The sequence below is a fragment of the Miniopterus schreibersii genome (assembly GCF_964146895.1).
Source record: "Miniopterus schreibersii genome assembly, chromosome: 12".
Lineage (NCBI taxonomy): Eukaryota > Metazoa > Chordata > Mammalia > Chiroptera > Miniopteridae > Miniopterus > Miniopterus schreibersii.
In genome coordinates, this window is record NC_138112.1 from 35,059,865 (window position 1) to 35,083,129 (window position 23,265).

The window sequence follows — 23,265 nt, forward strand, 5'->3', positions numbered from 1 at the left end:
CTGGGATCCTTCAAAGCCAGAATCAAGAGAGAGATTGTACCTCTTCAGGCCTCATAGTTCCTCACACTCCACCCTCCCTTCTCATCTGAGGGCTCAGTTCACCCTCTGCACATTTATTAAGCATGCATGTGTGCCGGGCCTCTAGAAGGCCCCTTGTGGAGCTCAGATCAATTTGGTGGACTCTATGATGCGTCAGCCCAGATTAATCTTTGAGAAGCAGTGACTCCAGAGGGACTAGGGCCTGGTCCAGGGTTTTCCATGGGGTAGGAGGCTGTTTCTGGGAGAGTGCTATCAGGGCACTTAGGTGGGCAGAGAGGCTGGAAACAAACTTGCCAACCTCAAAGTTTGAACAAAGCTAGCTTCATTTCTCTAAGAGAGACACCATCTATTCCTCCCCTCCTGGCTCTCATTCATTCACTCATTCATTCATTCAACCTGTAGCAGGTACTAGCTTGGAGCCAAACCCTGTGCTGACAATTCAGAGATGAATAGAATGAGACTTGGTCTTTGTTCTTGGGAATTCATGGTGAATAGCTGGCACAGCTGTACACGGTTCATTACAACGCAGTGCAATGACCCTTACAACAGGGGCAAGTAAGGTGTGGGGAGCCTAGGACTCAGAAAACTGCCATAAGGGGTGTTAGCTTCTCTCCCTTTAGCTCCTCATCTCTCTCTGTTATGTTTCTCTGCTCCCTTCTCTTTCACTTGCTGTACTTAAAAAAGCATAAGAACTTTGGGCTTTTCCTTCTCTGGTGCCAAGGGCTTTGTATAGGGTCACGAAACCTCCCAGAGATATAGGGATGGATCACAAAACCCTGGGTCTTATTCACGCCAGGTTTCTAGTCTTGTTCCCATCCCTGTCACCTGTCCTTGCATGTGACATTCCTCTCTTAACCATGAAGCTTGGGCTCAGAGGTCAAAGAACAAAGCCCTGGAGCTAAAATAAGAGTCAAGATCAATGTAGAAATAACTCAAGGCTTTAACTTGTATGCCTCAAGCACTGTGAAGGTGACACTAGGTCTGCTCAAGCCCATGCACACTGAGCCCTCCTCCATGGTCAAGGAGGAACATGGATGGGCGAGCCACACAGGGAGCAAGGGAAGGGAGAGGCTGGACACATAAGTTTATTGCTTTTATTCCATCACAGGCTTAAAGTGAGTGAAGTGTCTGCAATTGGGTTGGGGTTTTGGGAGAGGATGGGTTCAGGTGGGAGGCAATGGCTCTTTGGAATTAGGACCTACCCCTGTGTCTCCTTCAGAGTGCCCATGTGAATTGTTATCGCCTCCACTGCCCGCCTGTCCACTGCCCCCAGCCTGTGACAGAGCCACAGCAGTGCTGTCCCCGGTGTGTGGGTAAGTGGCCTCTTTTATCCCCTTATACCCACTGACCCTTATCTCACCCCGATGCAGGCCTCTGGCATAGGGAGGCCCTTGGAATGAGAGAGGTAGTCTCTAGCCATCAGAGGTGTTGAGGCACCAAGGTGCTCAGAGGAAGAATCCTGGATACCCAAGGAGGGCTGGGGTAGCAGCAAACTTCTCATTCTTAAGTAGCTGTCCTTAGCAGGATTGAGGGGAGAAAATGTGGAGAGTAACTGAGGGAAATAGGAGCTTGCTTGTCCTGTCCGTGGCACATTCAGGCTCTAGTCTCTCTCTGGCTGGCCAGAGCCTGAGGGAGCCGGACTTGCCTGTGCAAGTAGAGGTGAGTTGGGGCTAGGAGGCCCTGCAGGGAGCCCCAGGATTACAGCCCTGGGGCTGGGAATGACCAAAGGAGTTGGAATATGTGTGCCCTGAGATTCGTCCCAATGCTGAGGCTCGGGAACTCTGTGTCCTGATGCTAAATGTCTATGATTCCACAATTTTAAGGTTCTAAGAGCCTCTAAGACTGAGATTCTGGGGAGTAAAGGTAAGAGAGAGGAGAGGTAGTGTGGGAAGAAACTGGCATATCAAGTGACCAATGAAAGGCAGCCAGCAGGGAGGCCAATTTAGAAGAGTGGGGGCGGGGAGATGTGGAGAGGAAAAGCCATCGGTATAGGCGTCAAGGTGATGAGGGAGGCTCCAGATTACAGCCTCAGCCTCTAGGCTCTAGAGCCAGGGCTCTCCTGGTGAGCTGGGACCTGGTGGAATGGATATAGAGGGGCTCATTTTCCATGTGGGACTGTAGTAGGATCTGACCGAGGCTCTGCCTTAGGTCGCAGAGATTCCTGGCTCAGGATTCCCTCAGGAAGCAGGGGCTCTGAGCTTCATCCTGCCCAGCGAGGGGGCGTCATGCCTCCTCCCTCTCTGAGGCTAACTCTAGGAATCCTGACTGCTCCTTGCTGACTGACTGTGCCTTGGCCCAGGCCCCGTCTTCCTCACTTGCTCCTCTCTCGCTCTCTCTTTCCTGCCCCTTTCGCTACCTGGCTCTACTTGTTCTTCATGACTCAGCTCAGACCATCATTCCCTGACCCTACCCCACCCCAGTGTCCTGGCTGAGTTAGTGGCTCCCCCTCTGTGCCCTAGCCTTTACCATGCGACAGTGTCACTGAGTATGGCATGTCTCTCTACCAGTTAGGTTGTGAGTTTCTTGATGGGCGGGGCTGAGTCTTGTTGGGTGCTCTGTTCCCAACGCCTAGCGTGGTGCCTGGTGCGAGAAGGTGTTTAGTGAAGGTGTTTAATGAAGGTGTTTAGTGAAGGTGTCTGAGAGGATGAGCGGGCTCTCTCAGGACGGGAGCCTTAGAGGCTTCCTCCTCCGCCTGGCAGGATGAGACTGGCTAATCAGTCAGCAGGCGATGGGGAGAGAGGCTCTGGTGGCCAGTGAATGACAGGAGCTTACACCAAGCACAGGGACAGTCTAGCTCATCCCAGCTCACTCCACTAGGATGTCATTCCATGAGGGACTTTGTTCTGTTCACTACTGTGTCCCCAGCACCTAGAGCAGTGCCTGGCACTAGGAGGTGCCCTGTGGACGCTCACTGAATGTCAAATGAACTAACGCAGGTTTCCACTGAGTGGGCCTCAGTGGAGCTGAGGCTTCTGAGCTGGCCTCTGGCTCTGGGAAGGACCAGCTCAGACACTGGGGGCTGAAACGCCATGGTGAGGAGCCGTGGAGAGTGACAAGGTCAGGTGTAGGTGTCAGCAGGATCTCTTCTTGGTTAGCTGATATGGGGACTATCTAGGAAGACCGAGGCCAGAGCTCAATTTAAATGCCAAGATGGGATAAAATGCAAAACTTTCAGAAAAGTGGCCCAGTTAATTCTGGCAAAGTTCTTAGATCCACATGAAACCTCATTTTCTTCTTCCTCCTGCCCCTCCCCACCTGCAGAACCTCACACGCCCTCTGGGCTTCGAGCGCCCCCAAAGTCCTGCCAGCACAACGGAACCATGTATCAACATGGAGAGATGTTCAGTGCCCATGAGCTGTTCCCTTCCCACCTGCCCAACCAGTGTGTCCTCTGCAGCTGTACCGTAAGAACCTTCTATCCTCCTGTAGCCCAGGCCCATGGTCTGGGCCTGAAAAGCAGGGTGGCGTGGACTGGGAGGGAGGGAGATTGTTCTGGTCAGAGCGAAGTGAGAGTGAATGGGCTCAGGAACAAAGAAACACCAGGAGTTTGGAACATCCTGCCCTTCTCTGGGCTTCTGCACCCTCCCGAGCTGCCTGTTACAGCACCGGTCACCTTGCACTAACATTTGCCCATTTCTGTTCCCCCAGGTAGCCTTTGCACTCCTGGAGGGGAGGGAACATACCCAACTCATTTATTTATCTTCCACTGCTCTTGGCCCGGGGCCTAGCTTACAGAGGATGTCTTTAAGGAATGAATGAGTGAATGAGTGAGTGAATGAATGAGTGAGTGAGTGAGTGAATGAGTGAATAATCAGCTTTCAGTCCTGGGGCACAGCGGCAGGGCCAGCCTATATCAGATGAAATTCAATCTGAAGCTGCCTGAACTACCCCTGCTGTGGTCAGAGTTGAGCTTCGGGACAGGCAGGGCTGACTCTGCAGGGTTACAGTGTACAGAGTCTGAAGCCAAACAAGGCTGACCTGGAAAGTCTTCACCCTCCTCCTTTTGGGGGGTTCTAGGTGTGGCCCTGCCATAGGTTTGCAGGGGGGTTCAGTGTATCATTTTACCCTTAAGCTCAGCTCCACGTCTGTTCCGTGTCAGGAGAAACTCCTCTGCTCTCCAGATTTCCTTACTACCTGATCGCCAAACTTCTCTGGGCCTCAGTTCCTTTGCATGCATAGGGGGTCTGACCAGGGGATCTCCAATGTCCTCTCTTTAAAATAATCATCAGATTTAGCAGTGGTGTGAAGGGAGGAGGTCTAGACTAGGTGTTGGACACCCGTGTTGGAGCTCTAGCTCTGCCATGGTTCCCCGTGTGACCTTGAGAAAGCCACTTCTCTCAGCTTGCCTCTCCATCTGTTCAGTAGGAGGATCCCATCAGTCTGAGGCTCCAATCCTTAAAGTAACTGTGCTGCTGAGCAAACAACTTGAAACAAGAGTGACTACTTATAAGTCAACCTAGAGAGCGATTATTTTTGCAGAGCCTGAATCTCTTGTAGTGGTCTACTCCATGGTACCTACTAGGTTCATAGAAATGCCTCATGCTTATATACAACCTCCTAATGACCCTAGGAGAAAGATACCAGATGAAGGAATTGAAGCTCAGAGCAGTTAAGCAACTTCCCTAAGGTCACACAGCTAGTTAAGTGGCAGAGCCAGAATTCAGAGCCAAGGCCGCATAACTCCAAAACCCATGTTCCTTTCCCTGCATTGTGCTGCTTCCTATCAAGCAAAGGCCTAGATTAGGAAGGGGCCGTGAGAAGAGACAGAAATGAGGGTGAGGTTGGGGGTGAAAGCATTCTTGTGACTCTTTGTCCCTTCTCCCTGATACTTGGGTCTCCCCTTCCTCCTCCTCATGCCTGTTTATATGGGTCTGACTTGACTCCTGGCCTTGTCTGAGGGATCAGAACCCTTACTTTTGAGACTCACTGGAAAAGGAATAAGGAAGGACTTGAGGTAACATCACTTCCTCGCATTTTAAAAATGCCTTATATTTTAAAAAAAGGTTTTCACAACTGTCCTCTCACTTGATCTTCACAACCCAGATGGGTGTGCCCCCATTTCACAGAGGAAGAAACTGAGGCCCAGAGAAGAGAAGTGACTGACCAAAGGTCATCTGGCCTCCCAATTCCCAGAAGGCCCTTTCCCCTGCAGTGTTGCCTCTCCAGACTGGGTCCTGAAGTTGCGGACCTAGGGTTTTCAGTGAGAGCAAGATGAGCCCAAGGTACCCCCCACCTATGTCCCTCCCTTATGCTGGACCCCCCTTTCCAGGACAGGGATGAAGAACATTGATTTCAATAGGAAAAGCCTGAAGACTGGGCTCTAGTCCATTCTGCATGGCTGTGTCTCTGACTTTAGGCAGGCTAGGCCCCTCTGCAGGCTCTCTCCATCTCTAGCACGGAAGAGTCCCACCTCATCGAGTGGCTGTGAGAGCCTGGGGAGGGACAGGGTGTGAAAACGCTTTAGGAACTGAAGGGTGATATGAATGCTACTTCAGGGCCTGGAGTGGCAATGGGAGGGTACAGAGGGCCCCTCTTCTGACCTGGTTGGGCCTTGTCTACATCACCCTGCTGCTCCCTCCCTCCCCCACCTCAGGGGAGACCTCAGGGCCGTATGCCCCCAGGGCAGGGGGCTCTCCTAACCCCAAGGCTGAACCTCATCAGAGCTCATCTCCCAGCTCCCATTTGCTCTGTATTTCAGGAGGGCCAGATCTACTGTGGCCTCATGACCTGCCCGGAACCAGGCTGCCCCTCACCTCTCCCGCTGCCCAGCTCCTGCTGCCAGGCCTGCAAAGGTGAGTCTGCCCCTAGATCTAGAAGTGCCAACCCACCCCAGGAATCCTCCAGTCATCGACTATGTGGGGGTGGAGGTGGGGGTGGGGGACCTCAGGGGACGCTCAGCATGTAGCAGACTATTTCTTCTTCAAGGGCAATGGCTTAGCCCAGAGCTCCCTGAAAGCCAAGCCTGTGGCAGAGGCTGAGGTGCATTTTTTATTGCCATCCCAGGGAGAGAGAAGGAAGGAAAGGGGGAGTAAGGCAGGCAAGGAAGGAGAAACAAAGTGAGAATGAGTTGGGGAACTGCCCCTGCTTGATATCAAGTGTGACCTATTGCCCAAAGTCATCTTCTGCCTCTCAGAAAGTCTGGGGTTGATAGAGGAAGAATTTGTCCCCAGCCACTAACTTCCATTGATCAAAGGTTCACCCCGTGGTGAATTCCTTCATGCTCCCCTCTTATGGGTGCACGTGTGGGTGCTAGGCTACCTTGGGGGCAGGAGTGGGGTGGGGGGCTGGAGGGAGACATGTCCATGGGCATGGACATGAGGGTAGGTGCTGACAGACTGAGCTTGAGGGAAGTCGGCTGGAGCCCATGCGGAGGGGATGCTGCTGAAGTCCCTGCAGTAGGATGAGGCCGAGAGGACCAGAAGAGGCACAGGAGAGGGGTCTGTACAGGCAGGGACCACGTCTCCTCCCGTCATCCTCACCGCGGAGCTGGCCACAGGTCTGTGTTCACCGGGGCTCAGAGCAAGTGTGTGAAGCAGAATCCAGGTAGACCCTCTGTACTGGGCAGAGATAGGCTAACATGTTGGTAGTGAAGGGCAACCCGCTTAAGCAGAATGAAGTGCACAGATGGTTGGACTGTTCCCTGTGGGCTGGGGTAGTCTAAGAAAACCTCTTGGAGGAGGCAGGACTCGGTGCGGGGAGTGAACCGTAGTTGAATGCTTCCCTGGATGTTGGTGCACTGGATGGGCACTGGAGTGGAAGCCAGATGACTACAGTTTAGTCCTGGTTCTTCCAGCGATTTCCTGCAGGTTCCTTCTCCTCTCTGGGTCTCATCTATGCCATGTATGCACTGAGCCGTTGGCCTCAGTGATTCCTAATAGACAGTCGAACCCTAGGGTTCTTGATCTTTGAACCTAGAATACTCAGAGGGTGCCAGACTGTACGTGAGGGAGGGGCTTGGGAGAGAGAAGCCCACTCTGGGCTTTAGGAAGCCCCGGGACTCCAAAGGGCCTCGTGTGCTGGTGCCCCAGGAGGTGGGAGATGGAGGGGTCCTCGAGTGTCCCAGGTGAAGGAGCAGAGAGGCTCGAGGGAACTCCCCAATAGTGTGATGTAAAGACCAAGGCCTGGTGACTCCAAGTGCGGCTGGGTAGAGTAGCTGCCCAGGGGACTGCGACTAAGCAGGCTGCAGGGATGGGATTCTGGGCCATCCATGATGGGCACTGAACAAGAGCTCTGGCCCAGCCAAGCAGTTCAATCCTAATGGTGACCAGGAGGTCAGTGTGTGGAAACTGAGGCTGTGGCCCAGATGTAAGGGCTTCATCAACCCAAGGGTGAGGAGATGCTATAATGAGAAGTGGGAATAAGTCCCCACTGGGACAAAGGGACCTGCTGGTGTTTGGGGGCTGCAGAAATAGCACTAGGCCTTGGAGAGGCTGAGCCTGGAGGTGGAGGCTGCAGGGCTCCAGCCAGCAAGGCTGAGGATGTGGAGGCTGACTCGATTTCTCTTTGGGTTTCCAGATGGGTCAGGTGAGAAATCAGCTGAAGAGGACACCACACAGTTACACCGTGGGGCAGTGAGTACACAGCTTTACTGACAGGGTGGGGAGAGGAGGTGAGGTGGGCTGGTATCCAGGCCTACATCTCCATGACTCTGTAGCAAGCAATCATATTGTCCTCATTTCTCATTTGTCCCCTGGGTCAGCTCCATTAGCCCCACCAAGTCCAGCCACTGTCCCTAACCTCCCGTCATGGGTCCCATCATGATTGACGGGCCAGGAGGGGCCAGGGGAAAGCACCAAACAACCTGGAACAGGCCCCAACCTTACCGATTTCCCTCCTGGGAAACTCTGACACTGTTCAGTTCAGGGCCTGTGTCTGTGCTTTGAGTAGCATGTTCCCTGAGGGAGTGGCCTCTCAGTTGGGTCAGCCTTCCCCAGCCAGCTCTTGAGGTGCTGGCTCTTTGGGGGCTACCTCCCTGTTTCTCCCCTCTGTCTTGGCCCCTTACAGTCTTGATCTAGAGTTAGGTAAGCTAAACTGCCCTGCTCTCTCTGGTTGGAGAGGAAAGAGGTAGGAGAATGGGCTCACGTGCTGACTCAAGTCCCCATCCATCATCTGTGCTGTCTACAATGTGAACAACTCCACCTGCTCTTTCCGTTTGGGCCACCTGGACCCTGGGGGACTACGGGCTGGGCTCCCCTTCCCCAAGACTCCCTGGGGATCTGAACCAATGAGCTCTCCCTTCTCCTCTGTCGGCTCATCCTTCCTTCCCAGGCTGGGCCTTCTCAGGTGGGGACCTCTGTGCCACAGGACCTGAGCCAAGCCATCCCTTCCTTCCATCCTCTCCCTAGGAGGCAGTGTGCTCAGTGCAGCCCACCCAAGCTTAGTTCCAGGCCCTAAGCAGCTACTTGAATGATGTGGGCCAGTCACCATTTAGGGGTTGGGCTCTCCAGTTCCTTCTTGCCTCTATTCTACTTGATAAGCATTTCCTGGGGGCCTCCTAGGTGCCTGGGCCTGTGCTGGGGTTTAGACACCGTTTCTGCTGGGAGCTCTTGTGGGCTCAGTCTAGTGATCAAAGGACTAACTGAGACTGTACAGGGCAGGAAGGGGCTGTAGTAGAAGGAATGAGAGTGATTTGGGCTCAGTGAGGTGAGCTAAAGCTCTGCCACTTGCCCCCAGGCCACTGGTCCTCTCCTAGGGCCTAGAGCTGCCAGCCCTCAAACCATGACTGCGGAGTGGAGCTCCTGCCCCGTTACACTTCCCTCAGCGCACACCTTTTGCTATCACTGCCAGCCCTCCCAACTGGTCTAGAGGAGCAGAGTCTTGGGGTCTTAGATTCCAGGGGGTCAGGAAAGGGGGCCTGAGCTCTGGAGCCCCTCTGTCTCTGGATGGGGCCTTCTCCTCATCTTCCTGTCCATGGAATTCTGGTGGGATCTTCAGGGGCCTGTCCCCTTGTCCCATCACCTAAATCTTCTCAGACAAAGAAGAATTTCCTGACCCTCATCCTCACTATATTCTCACCTTATGTTTCTTAAATATTAAGTTCTCTGGGTCCCTGATCACTTATGTCACCCACATAAAGACCTCAGCACCCTTGGCTCACCCAGCCCCAAGGCCCTGGCTCTAACAGGCCTAAGAAGGGCTTGGTGGAGGCTGGATTTCCAAAGTACTGTCCTCCGAGTTTTCAAAGATCCACTGTCTGAGAACATCTTAGACTCCATCCAGATCTTCCTCTGTCCCTAGCCTGTGCCCTCTCTTCACTGGGAAGTCATGCTGGTATCTACCCTCGGGCCGCTTGCTGCAGCCTCTATCTTGCTACTCCTTCACTGGCAGTGGCCCATCAGTGATCTTCATCCTTCCTGCCATTTGCAGAGACATTCCCAGGATCCATGTTCAGGGGACGGCGGGAGAAGGAGAGGCCTGGGCACCCCAGCCCCCACTGGGCTCAGCTCCCCTCTGGGCTTCATTCCTCGCCACTTCCGACCGAAGGGGGCCGGCAGCACAACAGTCAAGATCGTCCTGAAGGAGAAACATAAAAAAGGTGGGGACTGGAACCTCCTCCAACCACTGAGATGGGAACAGGGGGTAGCTACTGCTCCTACCTCCCATTCCTATACCCCCAACTCAGTGGTTCTCCAATCTCAATTTTCCTATGAACTTATAGATTCATAGAACATCAAAACTGAAGGTGCCCTTAAAGGACATAAGGTCTGATTCCCTCTTTGATAGATGAGGACACTGAGGTTCAGAGTACTGACTTAGAGACAGAACTAGTCCTTACTGGGCACATCTCTGCCCTGAGTGCTGAGATAGGGGAGATGTCAGGGACATGGGACCAGTGTGGCTAGGCCAGACTGGTGGAGCAGGGGTCCCCATCTATTACATGACTCTGGCCAGAGTCCAGGCACTGACCCTCCTCCCTCTCTGCCCTCCATGGCCCAGCCTGCGTGCATGGCGGGAAGACATACTCACATGGGGAGGTGTGGCACCCAGCCTTTCGCTCCTTTGGACCACTGCCTTGTATCCTGTGCACCTGTCAGGACGGCCGCCAGGACTGCCAGCGGGTGACCTGCCCCACTGAGTACCCCTGCCATCACCCTGAGAAAGTGTCCGGAAAGTGCTGCAAGATTTGCCCAGGTACAAAGAGATGCTGGGGGCAGGGAGGGCACTGGCCAGAGTGAGCCCTGGGTCTCTCTCCCCAGGGCACAAACACTTGGATCATCTCTGACATGGATGGGGCATGGATCCAGAGCCACAGAATAGAAGGGTGTTAGATGCACAGAATGTTAGAAGCACAGCAGTGGAAAATGCTAGACTTGTAATATATTACTTGTGGGACCATCTAATGTTACAGAGACAGAGTCAGAGGCCCTCAGACATATATACATAGAATCAAATAGTGTTCTGGACTCTATAAAGCCATAACATCTTAGGATACTAGGACTTTTAAGAGAAATAGCCAGTGTTTATTGAGCACTTACCATATGCCAGGTAGGTATTTTGCATGCATGAGTTTATATAATCCTCACCACAGTGAACAAGGCAGGTATCTATCTCTATTTTATGGAACGAGAAGATGAATGCCTTGTCTCAGGTCATACAACTAACTGTAAGTGACAGAGGATTTGAACCCCTGCCTGTCTTACTCCAAAGACCATACTCTTGACCTCTATCGTCTTCCTTCAACCCTCATCTACATATGAGAAAACTGAGACCCAGAGAAGAGAAAGGACTTTCCTAAGTCACACAGCAAAGTAGTGGTGGAGCTGGAACTAGAACTCGGGCTCCCAAACTTGCCGGCTGAGTTCTTTCAGCAATGTCATGTGACCCTAGGATTAAGTGTGCCTAAGGGAATGTCAGAGTATCTCACTGAGGAGCACAGTCTGTGAGCATCAACACTGGCTGATATGAGGGGCAGGCCTCTTCCCTTCGGCCTAGAAAAGGCAGGTGGGGTGGAAGGTGCAAGGTGAGGTTATGCCCTGACCACATCTGGTTTGAGGGCTTCACTGGAAAAGCTGAAAGGAGAGGAACAGGGAAGAAAAAGGAGGAAACATGCCTTGAGAACCTACTAGTGCCAGGTGATTTCACATATTTCACTTAATTCTCACAACTCAGCTGTTTCACAAATGAGATAGCTCAGTGGCTACAATTACCCCACCTATCCCAGCATTTAACTTCGGGAAATCTGAGTTTGTGTTAGTTTGCTTACTGACTTATTTACCTACCTAACTCACAGTTGTGAGCTTAACAAGTTACTTTTCCTTTCTGAACTTCAGACACAGAGTTGATGAAAATACTTTATGAATTGTAACTCAAAATCCAAGTATAAGGAATAACTATTATTTACCAGAGTAATATGCTATTGAGCCAGGGTCAGGGAGGGAGCATGACAGGACAGTGCCTCAAACGCAAGGGATGGGGGTTCAACTTGGATTTTCTATGAGACTGGCTGAGGCTCGCTCCTGGGCTCCTGCGCAAACATACCTGGTCTTGGGCTCAGCACCCAGTCCATTTCCTCTTAAAAATATTGATACTGTAACAGCTCTTAGCTGGACATCTCATAACTAATAAGAATCTAGAAGGGAGTGTATGTATAGGGACTTAGCCTTTTAGTCCCTGAAAAATAGTCAGGGAATATTGGTACATGGAGAGCTCTGGAGAATGTTCTTGAAATTCCAGCATGTCAAAACTTTAAGACTGTATCCAATTTGGCACCAAAAATAATTACCACCATCCCCACCATCTCCATCTTCACCCCACCATCCCCCCACTACCACCACTACAGTCGCCATCACCGTGATCACTGCCACCTCCTCTTCCATCACCACAACCGTCATATCATCACTGCCTTCATCACCTCAAACCTTTCACTCTGTGTGTTCACTGAGAGCCTGTGCTTGGTGTGAGTGACTCGAAAGACTTGGAGGACATGGTTCCTGCCCTTCACCCTGTGGGTCTCTTTTAAGGAGAAAACACACCTAAGTGAAACAAGTACAAGGCAATGCAAGGCAGTGTGGGATTAAGGGCACGAATGGGAGTCATAGGCAAGAAGGGTTTTAAAAGCTATGAGTGGGAGGAAACAGTGGGCTGCCTGGAGGAGGTGGAAGATGAGCCCTGAAGGGGGAGAAGTTTTCTGATATGCTAATCAAGAGGGGGAGATGCCCCCTTTCTTGTCCCCAGAGACCTTCTCTTCCCAGGGCACCAGAAGTTTCCCAAGGACTGGGAGACCCTGAGGGGAATTCAGACCAGTGGCCCCTCTTTTTGAGCCTACAAGGGTGGGGAGACAGAGCACTCACAAGCTCCTTATGTCTCCCAGAGGTCAAGGCAGACCCTGGCCACAGTGAGATCAGTGCCACCCGGTGTCCGAAGGCGCCGGGCCGGGTCCTCGTGCACACGTCAGTATCCCCAAGTCCAGACAACCTGCGTCGCTTTGCCCTTGAGCGTGAGGCCTCTGAGCAGGTGAACATCTACCTCTGGAAGCTGGTAAAAGGTGAGCATTGGTGTCCTCCCAGGTGGGCATACCTCTGATCTGTCCCCCTTCCTGGGCTCCAGGCCCCTTGGAGGCCTTACAGGCACATTTTGTTGATCAAGTGCCTTTGGCCCAGGAAGACCTGCCTCTGGCCGCCCTTCCAAGTTTAACAGTCACTGATTCCAGGATAGAGGGAGACCCTGATTCTGTCTGATTCTCTGACAGCTCTGATAAGCTCACCTGCTTTGGGATGCCAGAGCCTTGAAGTGCTCCCTCTCCTGGGGGGAAGGGGTTGTTGCACCTTGCAAGGAGTCAGGACAAAGTAATGCCTACCCTGATGAATAAAGAGATGTCTATAGGTGGAATTCCAGCATTTTGTGAGGGGAGATCTTTTCAGGCAGGAGGGCCCTCACAGCAACCTCAAAGCAGGAGGGCCTTGAGGCTAGTCTCATTCAGCCTCTTCTGTATGGTAGATTCTATCCCTCCAAGGTAAGTTAAAATCAGAATATAGTTCTCATTCTGTGAGAAACTCACCCTATTCAACAGGCTACTCATGTCACCAAATGAAGGTCAAGAGTTTTCACTGATAAGGAAATTGCTGAGATTTCTGTTTTCTGGCTCTCTTGAGAAACATAAGTCCCCTGGGTAGAGTAAAACAAACTAAACCCTTTAACTGAATTAGTTCTAAGGTCACTTTCTCTCCTGATGGGTTTGGCTGGGGGGGGGCAGTTAAAGAGGGGACAACAAGAAGGGGATGGTAAAGGGATAATAGCAGTAATGACATGATAATAACCAATGTGTGAAGCACTTTAGAGTTTACAAAGTGCTTTCACGAAGTTCATTATCTCATTTGATGCTCAGCAATCCTGAGAGTTAGGTATTATTATCCCCATTTTACAGATGAGGAAACTGAGGCTCAGAGAGGTGAAGTACCTGGCTCAAGGCCACACAGCCAGTAAGTGGAGGAGCTAGAGCCCATGTCTTGTGACGTCAGATGCGGCTCTTTCCCTGCTCTACTCTGCCCCCTGTCATAGGAGGAATGGACGAAGAAAGCGGAGCTGTTCAGCCTGGAGAAGAGAAGACTCAGGGGGACAGGACCACTGGCTTCATGGCTCTGAAGGACTGCCCCAGGCAGAGGGAGCAGCTGTGTTCTGACTGACCACAAGGGTCAACAAGCAGGGGCTTTAGAATCAGACTTGGGTGTAAATCCCGGCCCTACCATTTCTTAGCTGTGTGGCCTTGGGCAATCACTTGACCTCTCTGGGCCTCAGTTTTCTCTTCTGTTAATTGGGGAGGAGGGGTTTGGGAGGATTAAATGAAATAACCTAGGTACAGCCCCTGACCTTTAGTAGGTTTTACCAATGTCACTAACCTGCTCATCCTACCTCATCGACTCAGTTAGGATTGCAGCAAAACAACTTTCAGCCACCAAGAGGAAGCACTTTCTCATACTTGGAGCCTTCCTGAAATGAAGGGAGGGAGCAGGCTCCATTCACGGGAGTGTGCAGGCAAGGGCTGGGTGGGGATTCTGTCAGCAGCTGGGGAGTAACCCTTATAATTCTTTTGTACCTTGAGATTCCATTGGTCCCCATACAGGTGCTGGCTGCATGTTTACTCTGGGGCTCCCTTCATCCCCACCAAGTGCTGGGACCACAGAGAGTAGTCCTTTGGTGACTTGGGTGCAAATAAGAGCTCACTGGGGTCTGAGCTGGTCAAGGAAGGCTTCATGGGAGATGGGCCTGGGGCTGGATAGGATTTAGAAAGGCAAGAGGGGCCTGGCTGGGCGTGGCTCAGTGGTTGAGCATCAACCTAGGATCCAGGAGATCTCAGTTCGATTCCCAGTTAGGGCACATGCCCGGGTTGCAGGCTCCATCTGATCACTGACGACTCTCTCATCATTGGTGTTTCTATCTCTCTCTCTCCCTCTCCTTTCCTCTCTCTGAAATCAATAAAAATATATTTAAAGAAGGAAAGAAAGAGGAAGGAAGGAAGGAAGGAAGGAAGGAAGGAAGGAAGGAAGGAAGGAAGGAAGGAAGGAAGGAAGGAAGGAAAAAGGGAAGGGAAGCACTGAAGGCAAGGTGGCAGTGATGCCTCAAACTCTGGCTCTAGAGCCCATGCTTATATGCCCTGTGCTCTGTGATTGGTGTGTGGCAGGCTCTATGTATAATGTGCTTCATTTAATCCACATAAGAAACCTGAGGGGTATGTATTAATGCCCCATTTTGCAGATAAGAAAACTGAGCCTGAGAGGTAAAACAGCTTGCTCAAAGTCACATAGTTTAAGCAGTAAATACTCAAACCCAGTTCTGACTGTCCCCAGTGCTGCCTCCATAGAGGTGAACTTATGCTTTTAGGGAGAAGCCTAAAAGCTTTAGGAGGAAGGTCAAGGTGTGTCCAGAATTGTGCAGAGGGGGACTTCATAGTTCAAGGCCAGCCTCATTACCACCAGGCCCATCATACAAGGTGGGTGGGGTGAGGGGCTTTTCAACTTCACAATGCCAGGTCCCACCATCCTGTCATTAACAAGCTTCCCCCTCCCCATCTCCTGAACCCCTGGGTGGCCTAAATGCCCCATCCACCTCCCATTGTCTCCCCGTCCCTGGCCATGGAAACCAAACACTCCCAAGGTGTGACTGTCAGTGGGAAACACACTGTTCTCTCACATAGAGTGGAAACTGCAGGCCTTGGAGACAAAGTGAGCAGGTGAATGTTGAAACCTGGGCTAAGTGAGGCTACACCGCGTGGGGAGAGCCCCAGACTCCAGAAGCTGAACAGAGCTGGCTTAGGGTTAAGGGCCTTTTAGATTCTGGAGTTCCAGAGTAGAAGGGGCCTTCTGGGCCTCAATTCCTACCCCCACGTAGGAAGGATGTCCCCGTGTGGCCTCACGGATGGTCTCTAGTGCACATGCGCCCACCCACCTCCAGACAGATGATTGACTTCCAACACTGTGGATGGCTCTGCCTAGGGAAAGTTTTGTCTTCACACGGAACAGAGCCTATCCTATTTGCTGGGACTCACCTACCAGTGCCACCTCTGCCCTGAGGGGCCTCAAACCTGGCATGCCCTTCACAGAGCAAGAGATATAACCCTGATCCTCAGTGTAGCTCTCAGTGTAGTCCTTTCGATCATGTTTTACAAGCTACAGTGTGGCGACTTGCCTACCTCCCTGTTACCTCCTCTCTAATTTGGGTTTTGGGGGGCTGCAGTGGCAGGCCCTGAACAGAAGCACCCATCCCTATCTCATGCTCGTGATGTAGCCTGGGGCTCAGGAGTGAGTCTCTCTCACATCCCTGGTCCTTGACATCTGGGCTGGGGTTCCCAAGGACAATTCTGGCCTCCTGGACCTTAATCTCAGAGTCTGTGCTGTCCATTGCCCTTGGTGGGATCCCACTCAGATTCCCACAAACAAGGCCAGTTCTTGGTTTCCTTGAGGGCGGTGCTGGCCTAGCAGGGGCCTTGCTGTCGCATCTGTTCTTTCTGGCCACAGACCCTGGTGGTAACAGCTGGTGCAACCTCACAGCCCATGTGCGCAGAGCTTCAGCACCATGTGAGGAGCCAGTGGCCAGCTCCCCATGGAATGCAAACATGAGAAGGTCCAGAATAATACTTCATCCTCCTTCAGGGCCTGGCCTAGACTGGGTACACATGTATTTGCCCATCCATCCATCCATCCATCCATCCATCCATCCATCCATCCATCCATTCTTTATGCCTAATGTGGGCCAGACTCAGGAGACCCAGAGAGGAAAGCCCTCTAAGAGTTCCCAGTCTGGTAGGGGAGGCAAGAATAGACACAATAATAGCACATTAGAAATAGATACAATCACCAACAGAAGCCAAGAGCTGTGGGTAGTTATCATTTCCTCTCTGGGATCCAAAAAGGAAGGAAGTTATAACTACCTGGAGGCGGGGATGGGGGGTGGGGGAGGAAAACTTCCCAGCTAAGGCCTGGAGGATGAGTAGTTCACCTGGCGGCAGGAGGAGGAGTTCTAGCAGGTGGGGTGGCACACGGAAAGGCTTGGCCCCTCGGGGGTCTTCAGGCAGTTGGTTAGGGGTGGGGCACAGGCAAGGGCCCTCGGGGGGGCCTGGTGAACTGTGCTGAAAGGAGACCTACAATTCTGACTCTTGTTGGTGTTTTGGTGCCTGAATAAGCACACCGATCGATTTTTATCATACATTCTGTGCCCAGAAAAAAGCTGGACCAGCCCATACATGCCTGGCAGCTTTCCTTCCTTCCCTCCGTCCTCCCTTCTTCCCTCCCTCCTTCAACCTGCCCTTCTACATTGTGGACAGGTGAGTGGTTTGAGAGCAGGACAGTGATGGTGACAGGAGCAGGGCCAGCAGAGAGGTGACCGGAGGTCAGGGAAGGGGAATGACAGGGAAACAGTATATTTTCAAATGACCGCAGTTAGGATCATAGGTTAGAGGGAGAGTAAAAGTGGTCAGAAATCTAGTGCAGTGACTCAAACAAGACATGAAGGGGCCTGGGTGGGGAGAGTGGCAGTGGGGACAGAAGAACAGATCCCAGATATTTAGGAAATTTAGTCCACAGGATGCGGTGTCTGATCAGAATAGGGGAGGAGAGGGAGGTGACAGGGTACATTCCAAGTCCGTCAGCCCATTCCCCTGACCCACGGCCCTGCCTTTCCTGCTCATGCCCTTGTCTCTGCCCTCAGGAATCTTCCACTTGATTCAGATCAAGAGAGTCAGGAAGCAAGACTTCCAGAGAGAGGCACAGAACTTCCGGCTGCTCACCGGCACCCACGAAGGTGGGACCTGGGGCTGAGACTGGGCCTGGGAAGAGAGTCTGGCTGGAGGCCAAGGCCTCTAGGGGAGTTTCAGGCTGCTGGAAGGGGGTTATGAGCCACAGACGTCAGTTCCCGGCACAGGAATCCAGTGGGTGTCTGCGCCAGAGATTTCTCAACTCGGGTGCTTAGGAGCGGGAGGCTGAAGCAGAGCCTTGCTGGACTTGGTCTTGGGATGGGGGTCACAGGGCTGTAGAGGAGGGAGGTCTGAGCGCCAAACCCTTGTGCTGCCTCTTTCCTCTCTACTGGAACATTTCCCCGTGGAACTCTCTTAGCGACTTCCTTCTGATGCCCTTAATTTGCTTTACACTAGACTGAGGAAGATTGGACCCAGGTGGGCTTCAGGTGGGGGAGGGTAAAGTCACAGATGGGCGCGTCACTGACAGGTGTCAGGATACCAGCCCAGCCCCCACTTGTTGATTGGATGAAGGCGGGGTCATGTGCCAGAATGGATCTGGATAAAAGTATGCAAGGGGGACTCCCGCCTCCTTCCTCCCTGTGGGCTCCAAACCCAGGTCCACGCAGTCCTCCTCACCCTTTTTCCTACACCAGCCACTCTGCCTCTTGTGCAAACACACGCCTGCACACACACACCTACACGCACAACTCTTCTGCTTTCCCCCATGCAGGTCACTGGAACGTCTTCCTAGCCCAGACGCCAGAGCTGAAGGTCATGGCCAGTCCAGACAAAGGGACCAAGACCTTATAACAAAGATCTAAACTGCTGCAGATATGAGCTTTATCATTTTTGTTGTTATATATTAATAAATAAATTGCATTACCCCTCAATCCTGCCTGCTGTGTTCATATCTAGTCTGTTCATGTTCTCACAGTGACTGCAAGGCAGGCCTGGTTATCCCCATTTTACAGGCCTGGAAACTGAGATGCAGAAGGGGCAGAGACCTGTCCTCAAGGTGAGTTGGTATGGGAGCCAGGGCTAGTTCCCGCAGCCTCCCTGCCCAGGCCCTTATCTGCCACTGTGGCCTCTCCCCTGCTCTGTGCTGCTTCTGTCCCCTGCCCCCAACTATGGCACCTCCTGCTTTTATGGGGAGCCCCCTCCCATAGCTCTTTGGCATTGAGCCTAAGAAGGGGGACTGACTCTAGTTAGCCAGCAGAGGGGGTGAACAGAGCCTCAAAGCACTTTCCCAGCAAATACTCCAGGGATCCTCACAAGTGTCAGCCACACTTTACAACGAGGAAGCAGAGTGTAGGGAGGAGGCATAATTTGTCTGAATCCATGGAGGTTAGTGGCAGATTGGAAGTGGGTGCCAGGTCTCTTGCTCCAGGCTAGGGCTCCTCCCCGTTCTACTGTGACCAACGTTCTAAGTCCAAACGCTCTCGCCTCAGAGAACTTCCAAGACTTGGCAGTCAGATTGCCAACCCTGGCACCACCGTCTAAAAGGGCCTAACGGTTACAGTTCAAGACAACATCCACAATTTATCCTGCCCACATGTACAATTCCTGGCAACTTCAAAGACGTTTTAATGCCCGTGATTACACTTAAGGTGAACAGAGTAGGAATTAAGCCCATTTTATTTTATTTTTAAAAGTTAATTTTTATTCCACCCCCCCACCCCCCCGGAGCAGCCATCAGTTTGTTCTCTGTATCTGTGGGTCTGTTTCTGTTTTGATTTATTTATTCATTTGTTTTTAGTTTTTTTAGATTCCACATGTAAGTGAAATCACATGGTATTTCTCTCTCTCCGTCTGACTTGTTTCACTTAGCATAATTCCTCTAGGTCCATCGGTGTTGTCAGAGACAGCAAAATACCATTCTTTTTCATTGCTGAATAACCAAAATAATCCATTGCATACATGGACCACATCTTCTTTAGTCATTCATCTACTGATGGACACTTAGGTTGCTTCCCTATCTTGGCTATTACTAGTAAATAAAAATAGTATTACTATTACTAGTAAAACTGCAATGAACATAGGGGTGTGTATATCTTTTTGAATTAATATTTTTGTTTTCTTTGGGTAAAAACCCAGAAACGGAATTGCCAGATCATAAAGCAGCTCTGTTTTTAATTTTTGAGGAATATTCATACTGTTTTCCATAGCGGCTGGACTAATTTACAATTCCACCAACAGTGTACAATCCCTTTTCTCCACATCCTCAACAATACTTATTTGTTGATTTATTTATTGATGATAGCCATTCTGACAGGTGTGAGGTGGTATCTTATGGTGGTTTGAATCTGCATTTTCCTGATGATTAGTGATTTTGAGCATCTTTTTATATATCTGTTGGCCATCTCTGTATGTCCTCTTTGGAAAAATGTCTATTGAGGTCCTCTGCCCATTTTTCAATTGGATTGTGTGGGGGTTTGGGGGAGGTTAAATTGTATGAGTTTCTTATATATTTTGGATATTAACCCCTTATCAGATGTATCATTCACAAATATCTTCTCCTATTCAGTAGGTTGTCTTTTCATTTTGTTGATGGCTTCCTTTGCTGTGCAGAAACATTCTAGTTTGATGTAGTCACATTTGTGTGTTTTTCTGTTTCCCTTGCCCAAGAAGACATATCCAAAAACATATGGCTAAGAGCAATGTCAAAGGCTTTACTGCCTGCCTATGTTTTCTTGTAGGAGTCTTATGGTTTCAGGTCTTACATTTAAGTCTTTAATTCGTTTTGAATTTATTTTTTTATTTGGTGTAAGAAAGTGGTCCAATTTAACTTTTTTGCTTGTATCTGTTCAGTTTTCCACTTATTTAGGAGACTGTCTATCCCATTGTATATCCTTCCCTCTTTTGTCATAGATTAACTGACCATATAAGCAAGGATTTCTTTCTGGGCTCTCTATTCTATCCCATGGAGCTATATATCTGTTTTTATGTGAGTAGCATACTGTTTTAATTATTTTAACTTTATAGTATAGTTTGATATCAGGGAATACACCCCCCACTTTATTCTTTCTTTGGCTATTCGGGGTCTTCTGTGGTTTCACATAAATTTGAGGATTAGATGTTCTAATTCTGAGAAGAATGCCATTGGTATTTTAATAAGGATTGCATTGAATCTGTATATTGCTTTAGTAAGGGCATTTTAACAATATTAATCCTTTCAATCCATGAGCATAGTATATCCTTCCATTTATTTGTATCCTTTTCGATTTCTTTCTTCAGTATCTTACAGTTTTCAGAGTATAGGTATTTCTCATCTCTTTGGTTAAGTTTATTCCTAGGTAGTTTATGTTTTTTGATGCAATTGTAAATGGCATTTTATTCTTACTTTCTCCTTCTGGTGGTTTGCTATTGGTGTTTAGAAATGTAACAGTATTGCTACCCCAGCTTTCTTTTTGTTTCTATTTGCATGAGATATCTTTTCCCATTCCTTCACTTTCAGGCTGCATGTGTCAACATTTAATCCATTTACATTTAAAGTGATTATTGATAACTATGTCATTATTGCCATTTTGTTAATTGTTGGTTGTTTTTGTAGTTCTGTTCCTTCTTCTCTTGATCTCTTGCGGTTTGCTGTTTTTTTTGGTAGTTTGTTGGGTTTTTTTTAGTGTTTTGTTTGGATTCCTTTCTTTGTTCTTTGTATATCTTTTTTAGGTTTTTGGTTGATGGTTACCATGAGGCTTATGTATATTATCCTTTATCTATAGCTGTCTATTTTAAGTGATAGGCATGTAAGTTCAAATATATTCTATAAGGACTACATTTTTCCTCCTCCCTCTGTATAGATCTTTTTGTGTTATATATCTCCTAACTATTTGTTTGATACTTTTTTCTTTTGACCTTCATTTTTAAATGTCTGATTCACTGTATTTATTAAATATGTGGCTTTACCTGTGAGGTTTTACCTTTCTTATATTTTTTTATTTATAGTTATGGCCTTTCCTTTGTTGCTTAAAGGAAACCTTTAACATTTCTTGTAACTGTTATGAACTCCTTTAGTTTTTGCTTCTCCGAGAATCTCTTTATCTCTCCCTCCATTCTGAATAATAACTTGGCTGGGTAAATTATTCTAGGCTGTAGGTTCCTTTCTTTCATCACTTTAAAGATGCCCTGCCACTTCCTTCTGGTCTGTAAAGTAGCTGCTAAGAAATCAGCTGACGGTGTTATGGTGTTTCCTTTGTACGTAATTCAATGTTTTCCTCTTGCTTCCTTCAAGATTGTCTCTTTATCTTTAACTTTTGTCATTTCAATTACAATATGTCTTGGTGTGGGTCTCTTTGGGTTCATCTTCTTTGAAACCCTGCTTCCTGGACCTGGATATCTGTTTCCTTTTCCAGGCTAGGAAAGTTTTCATAAACTTTAAATAAAGTTTTTGTTTCTCTGTTTTCCTTCTGGGATCCCTATAATGTGAATTTTGAGCTCATTGTGTTATACCAGAGGTCCCTCAAGTAGTCCTCATTTTTTAAAATTCTTTTTTCTTTTTGCTGTACTGATTGGTTGATTTCCACTAGTCTGTTTTCCATTCTTCTGTGTTAGCTAATCTGCTGTTGATTGCTTCTAATGCATTTTTCATTTTAGTTATTGTATTCTTCAGTTCTGCTTAGTTATTCATTATACTTTGTAACTCTTTGTGCAAGTTCTTCCTAAGTTCCTGTATTCCACTCTCAAGTTTGGTTAGCATCCTATGACAGTTTCTCTCAATTTTTTTATAAGGCAAATTACTTATCTCCATTTCCTTAGGGATTTTCTGGGGATTTTTCTTGTTCCTTTATTTGTGAGATATTATTCTGTCTTCTCATTTTGTTTTACTATGTTTGTTTATATGAATTGGACAAAATAGCTCTCTCTCTCAGCCTTGAAAATGTGGCCTTATGTAGAAGCGGCTCTCTGTAGGCTGTGTGTGCCGGTGATTTTGGCTGGCTCTAGGAGCCAAATGGGTGCTTAAAGGCATCCAAGGCACTGCCTTACCAAGTTGGAGCAGTTCCAGCTGGGGAGGCCAGATGTGTGTAGTGATGTCCTGTTGATTAATTGTGCTTACTCTTCTTGCTTAGGGCCAAAATGGGCTCAGCAATGTGTCCCGAACAAGCTAAAGTGACCTTGCAGGTAGGCTAGAGCACCTGCATAAAGCACCCCACACACTATGGAGAGGGAGGGGGACATGAACAATTGTGCTAATTTGCCCCTCGGTTTCCGGAAAATTCCATCAATTCCCAGAGAGCTCCCACAGTTCCCAGCCTTCTCTATACATTCTCTTGTTCGTTGTTATCAAAAGGGGTCCCAACTAGAGGCAGCCTCTGCGTAGGCTTTATGTGCTGGGTGGTTTTGGGAAGCTGGCTGGAACTGAGCAGGTGGTTACAGCGCCTGGGGCACTGCTTTGCCTTCCTGCTTGCTCCGTTTGTTCAGAGACAAAAAGCTCCGAGCTTTGTAGCTGAGAACAATCTGTGGTGATCCTACGGGTAAGTCAAAACACCCAAATTCAGCTCCCAGCCTCCCTATGGAAACGGAGGGGGCTGTAAACAATGACGTTCAATGGCTCCTCTGGCCGGAATAGTCCCGCAGCTCTTGGAAGTTTCCTGCAGCTTCCCAGCCTTCTCTATTCAGTCTTTCTCTTGTTTGTTGGTCAGAAGCTGTTCATTCAGCCCTCAGTTGCCTCTCAGGAATAATTGCTGGTGGGAGGGGGCAAGTTTAGTGTCTTCTTTTGCTGCCACTATCTTGGACCTGCCTTACCCTCATTTTAGAGAGGAGAGAACAGAGGTTCAGGATCAGCCAGTGTCTTACCCAAAGCCTCACAGGAATGAGTGGTGAAGACAGGACTAGAACTCAGGTCTACTGACTACCAGAACCCTGCTCTCTCCCCAGTACAACCACACACACACACACACACACACCCAACCTGACTGAAGCCATGGAAAGATGGTGTAAAGTGGCCTTTTGACTGGAGTTCTGCCACTTGCAGCCACTTAGAGGGCCCTGGCTGCTGTTTGCGGAGCCTGGTCTTATACCTGGGTGTCTGAGGTCTGGAAAGTATACTAAGCGTCCTACCAATG

General features: G+C 49.6%; 1 protein-coding gene across 2 annotated transcripts in view; it reads left to right on the top strand.

Moving 5' to 3' along the window:
• CHRDL2 (chordin like 2) overlaps positions 1–18,095 on the top strand; it is a 31,032-nt gene extending 12,937 nt beyond the window's left edge. Inside the window, exons 3-12 of one of the 2 annotated variants that reach the window (XM_081155064.1) lie at positions 1,259–1,352; positions 3,301–3,443; positions 5,738–5,831; positions 7,555–7,610; positions 9,406–9,574; positions 9,976–10,170; positions 12,350–12,523; positions 13,403–13,457; positions 17,179–17,271; positions 17,937–18,094. In XM_081155064.1, coding sequence (XP_081011190.1) covers positions 1,259–1,352; positions 3,301–3,443; positions 5,738–5,831; positions 7,555–7,610; positions 9,406–9,574; positions 9,976–10,170; positions 12,350–12,523; positions 13,403–13,457; positions 17,179–17,271; positions 17,937–18,027 — 1,164 coding nt within the window. In that variant the 3' untranslated portion in view covers positions 18,028–18,094. Of the gene's footprint in view, positions 1–1,258; positions 1,353–3,300; positions 3,444–5,737; positions 5,832–7,554; positions 7,611–9,405; positions 9,575–9,975; positions 10,171–12,349; positions 12,524–13,402; positions 13,458–17,178; positions 17,272–17,936 lie in introns of both variants that reach the window. The other variant, XM_081155065.1, reaches the window with a different exon arrangement.
• The last annotated feature ends 5,170 nt before the right edge of the window (positions 18,096–23,265 follow it).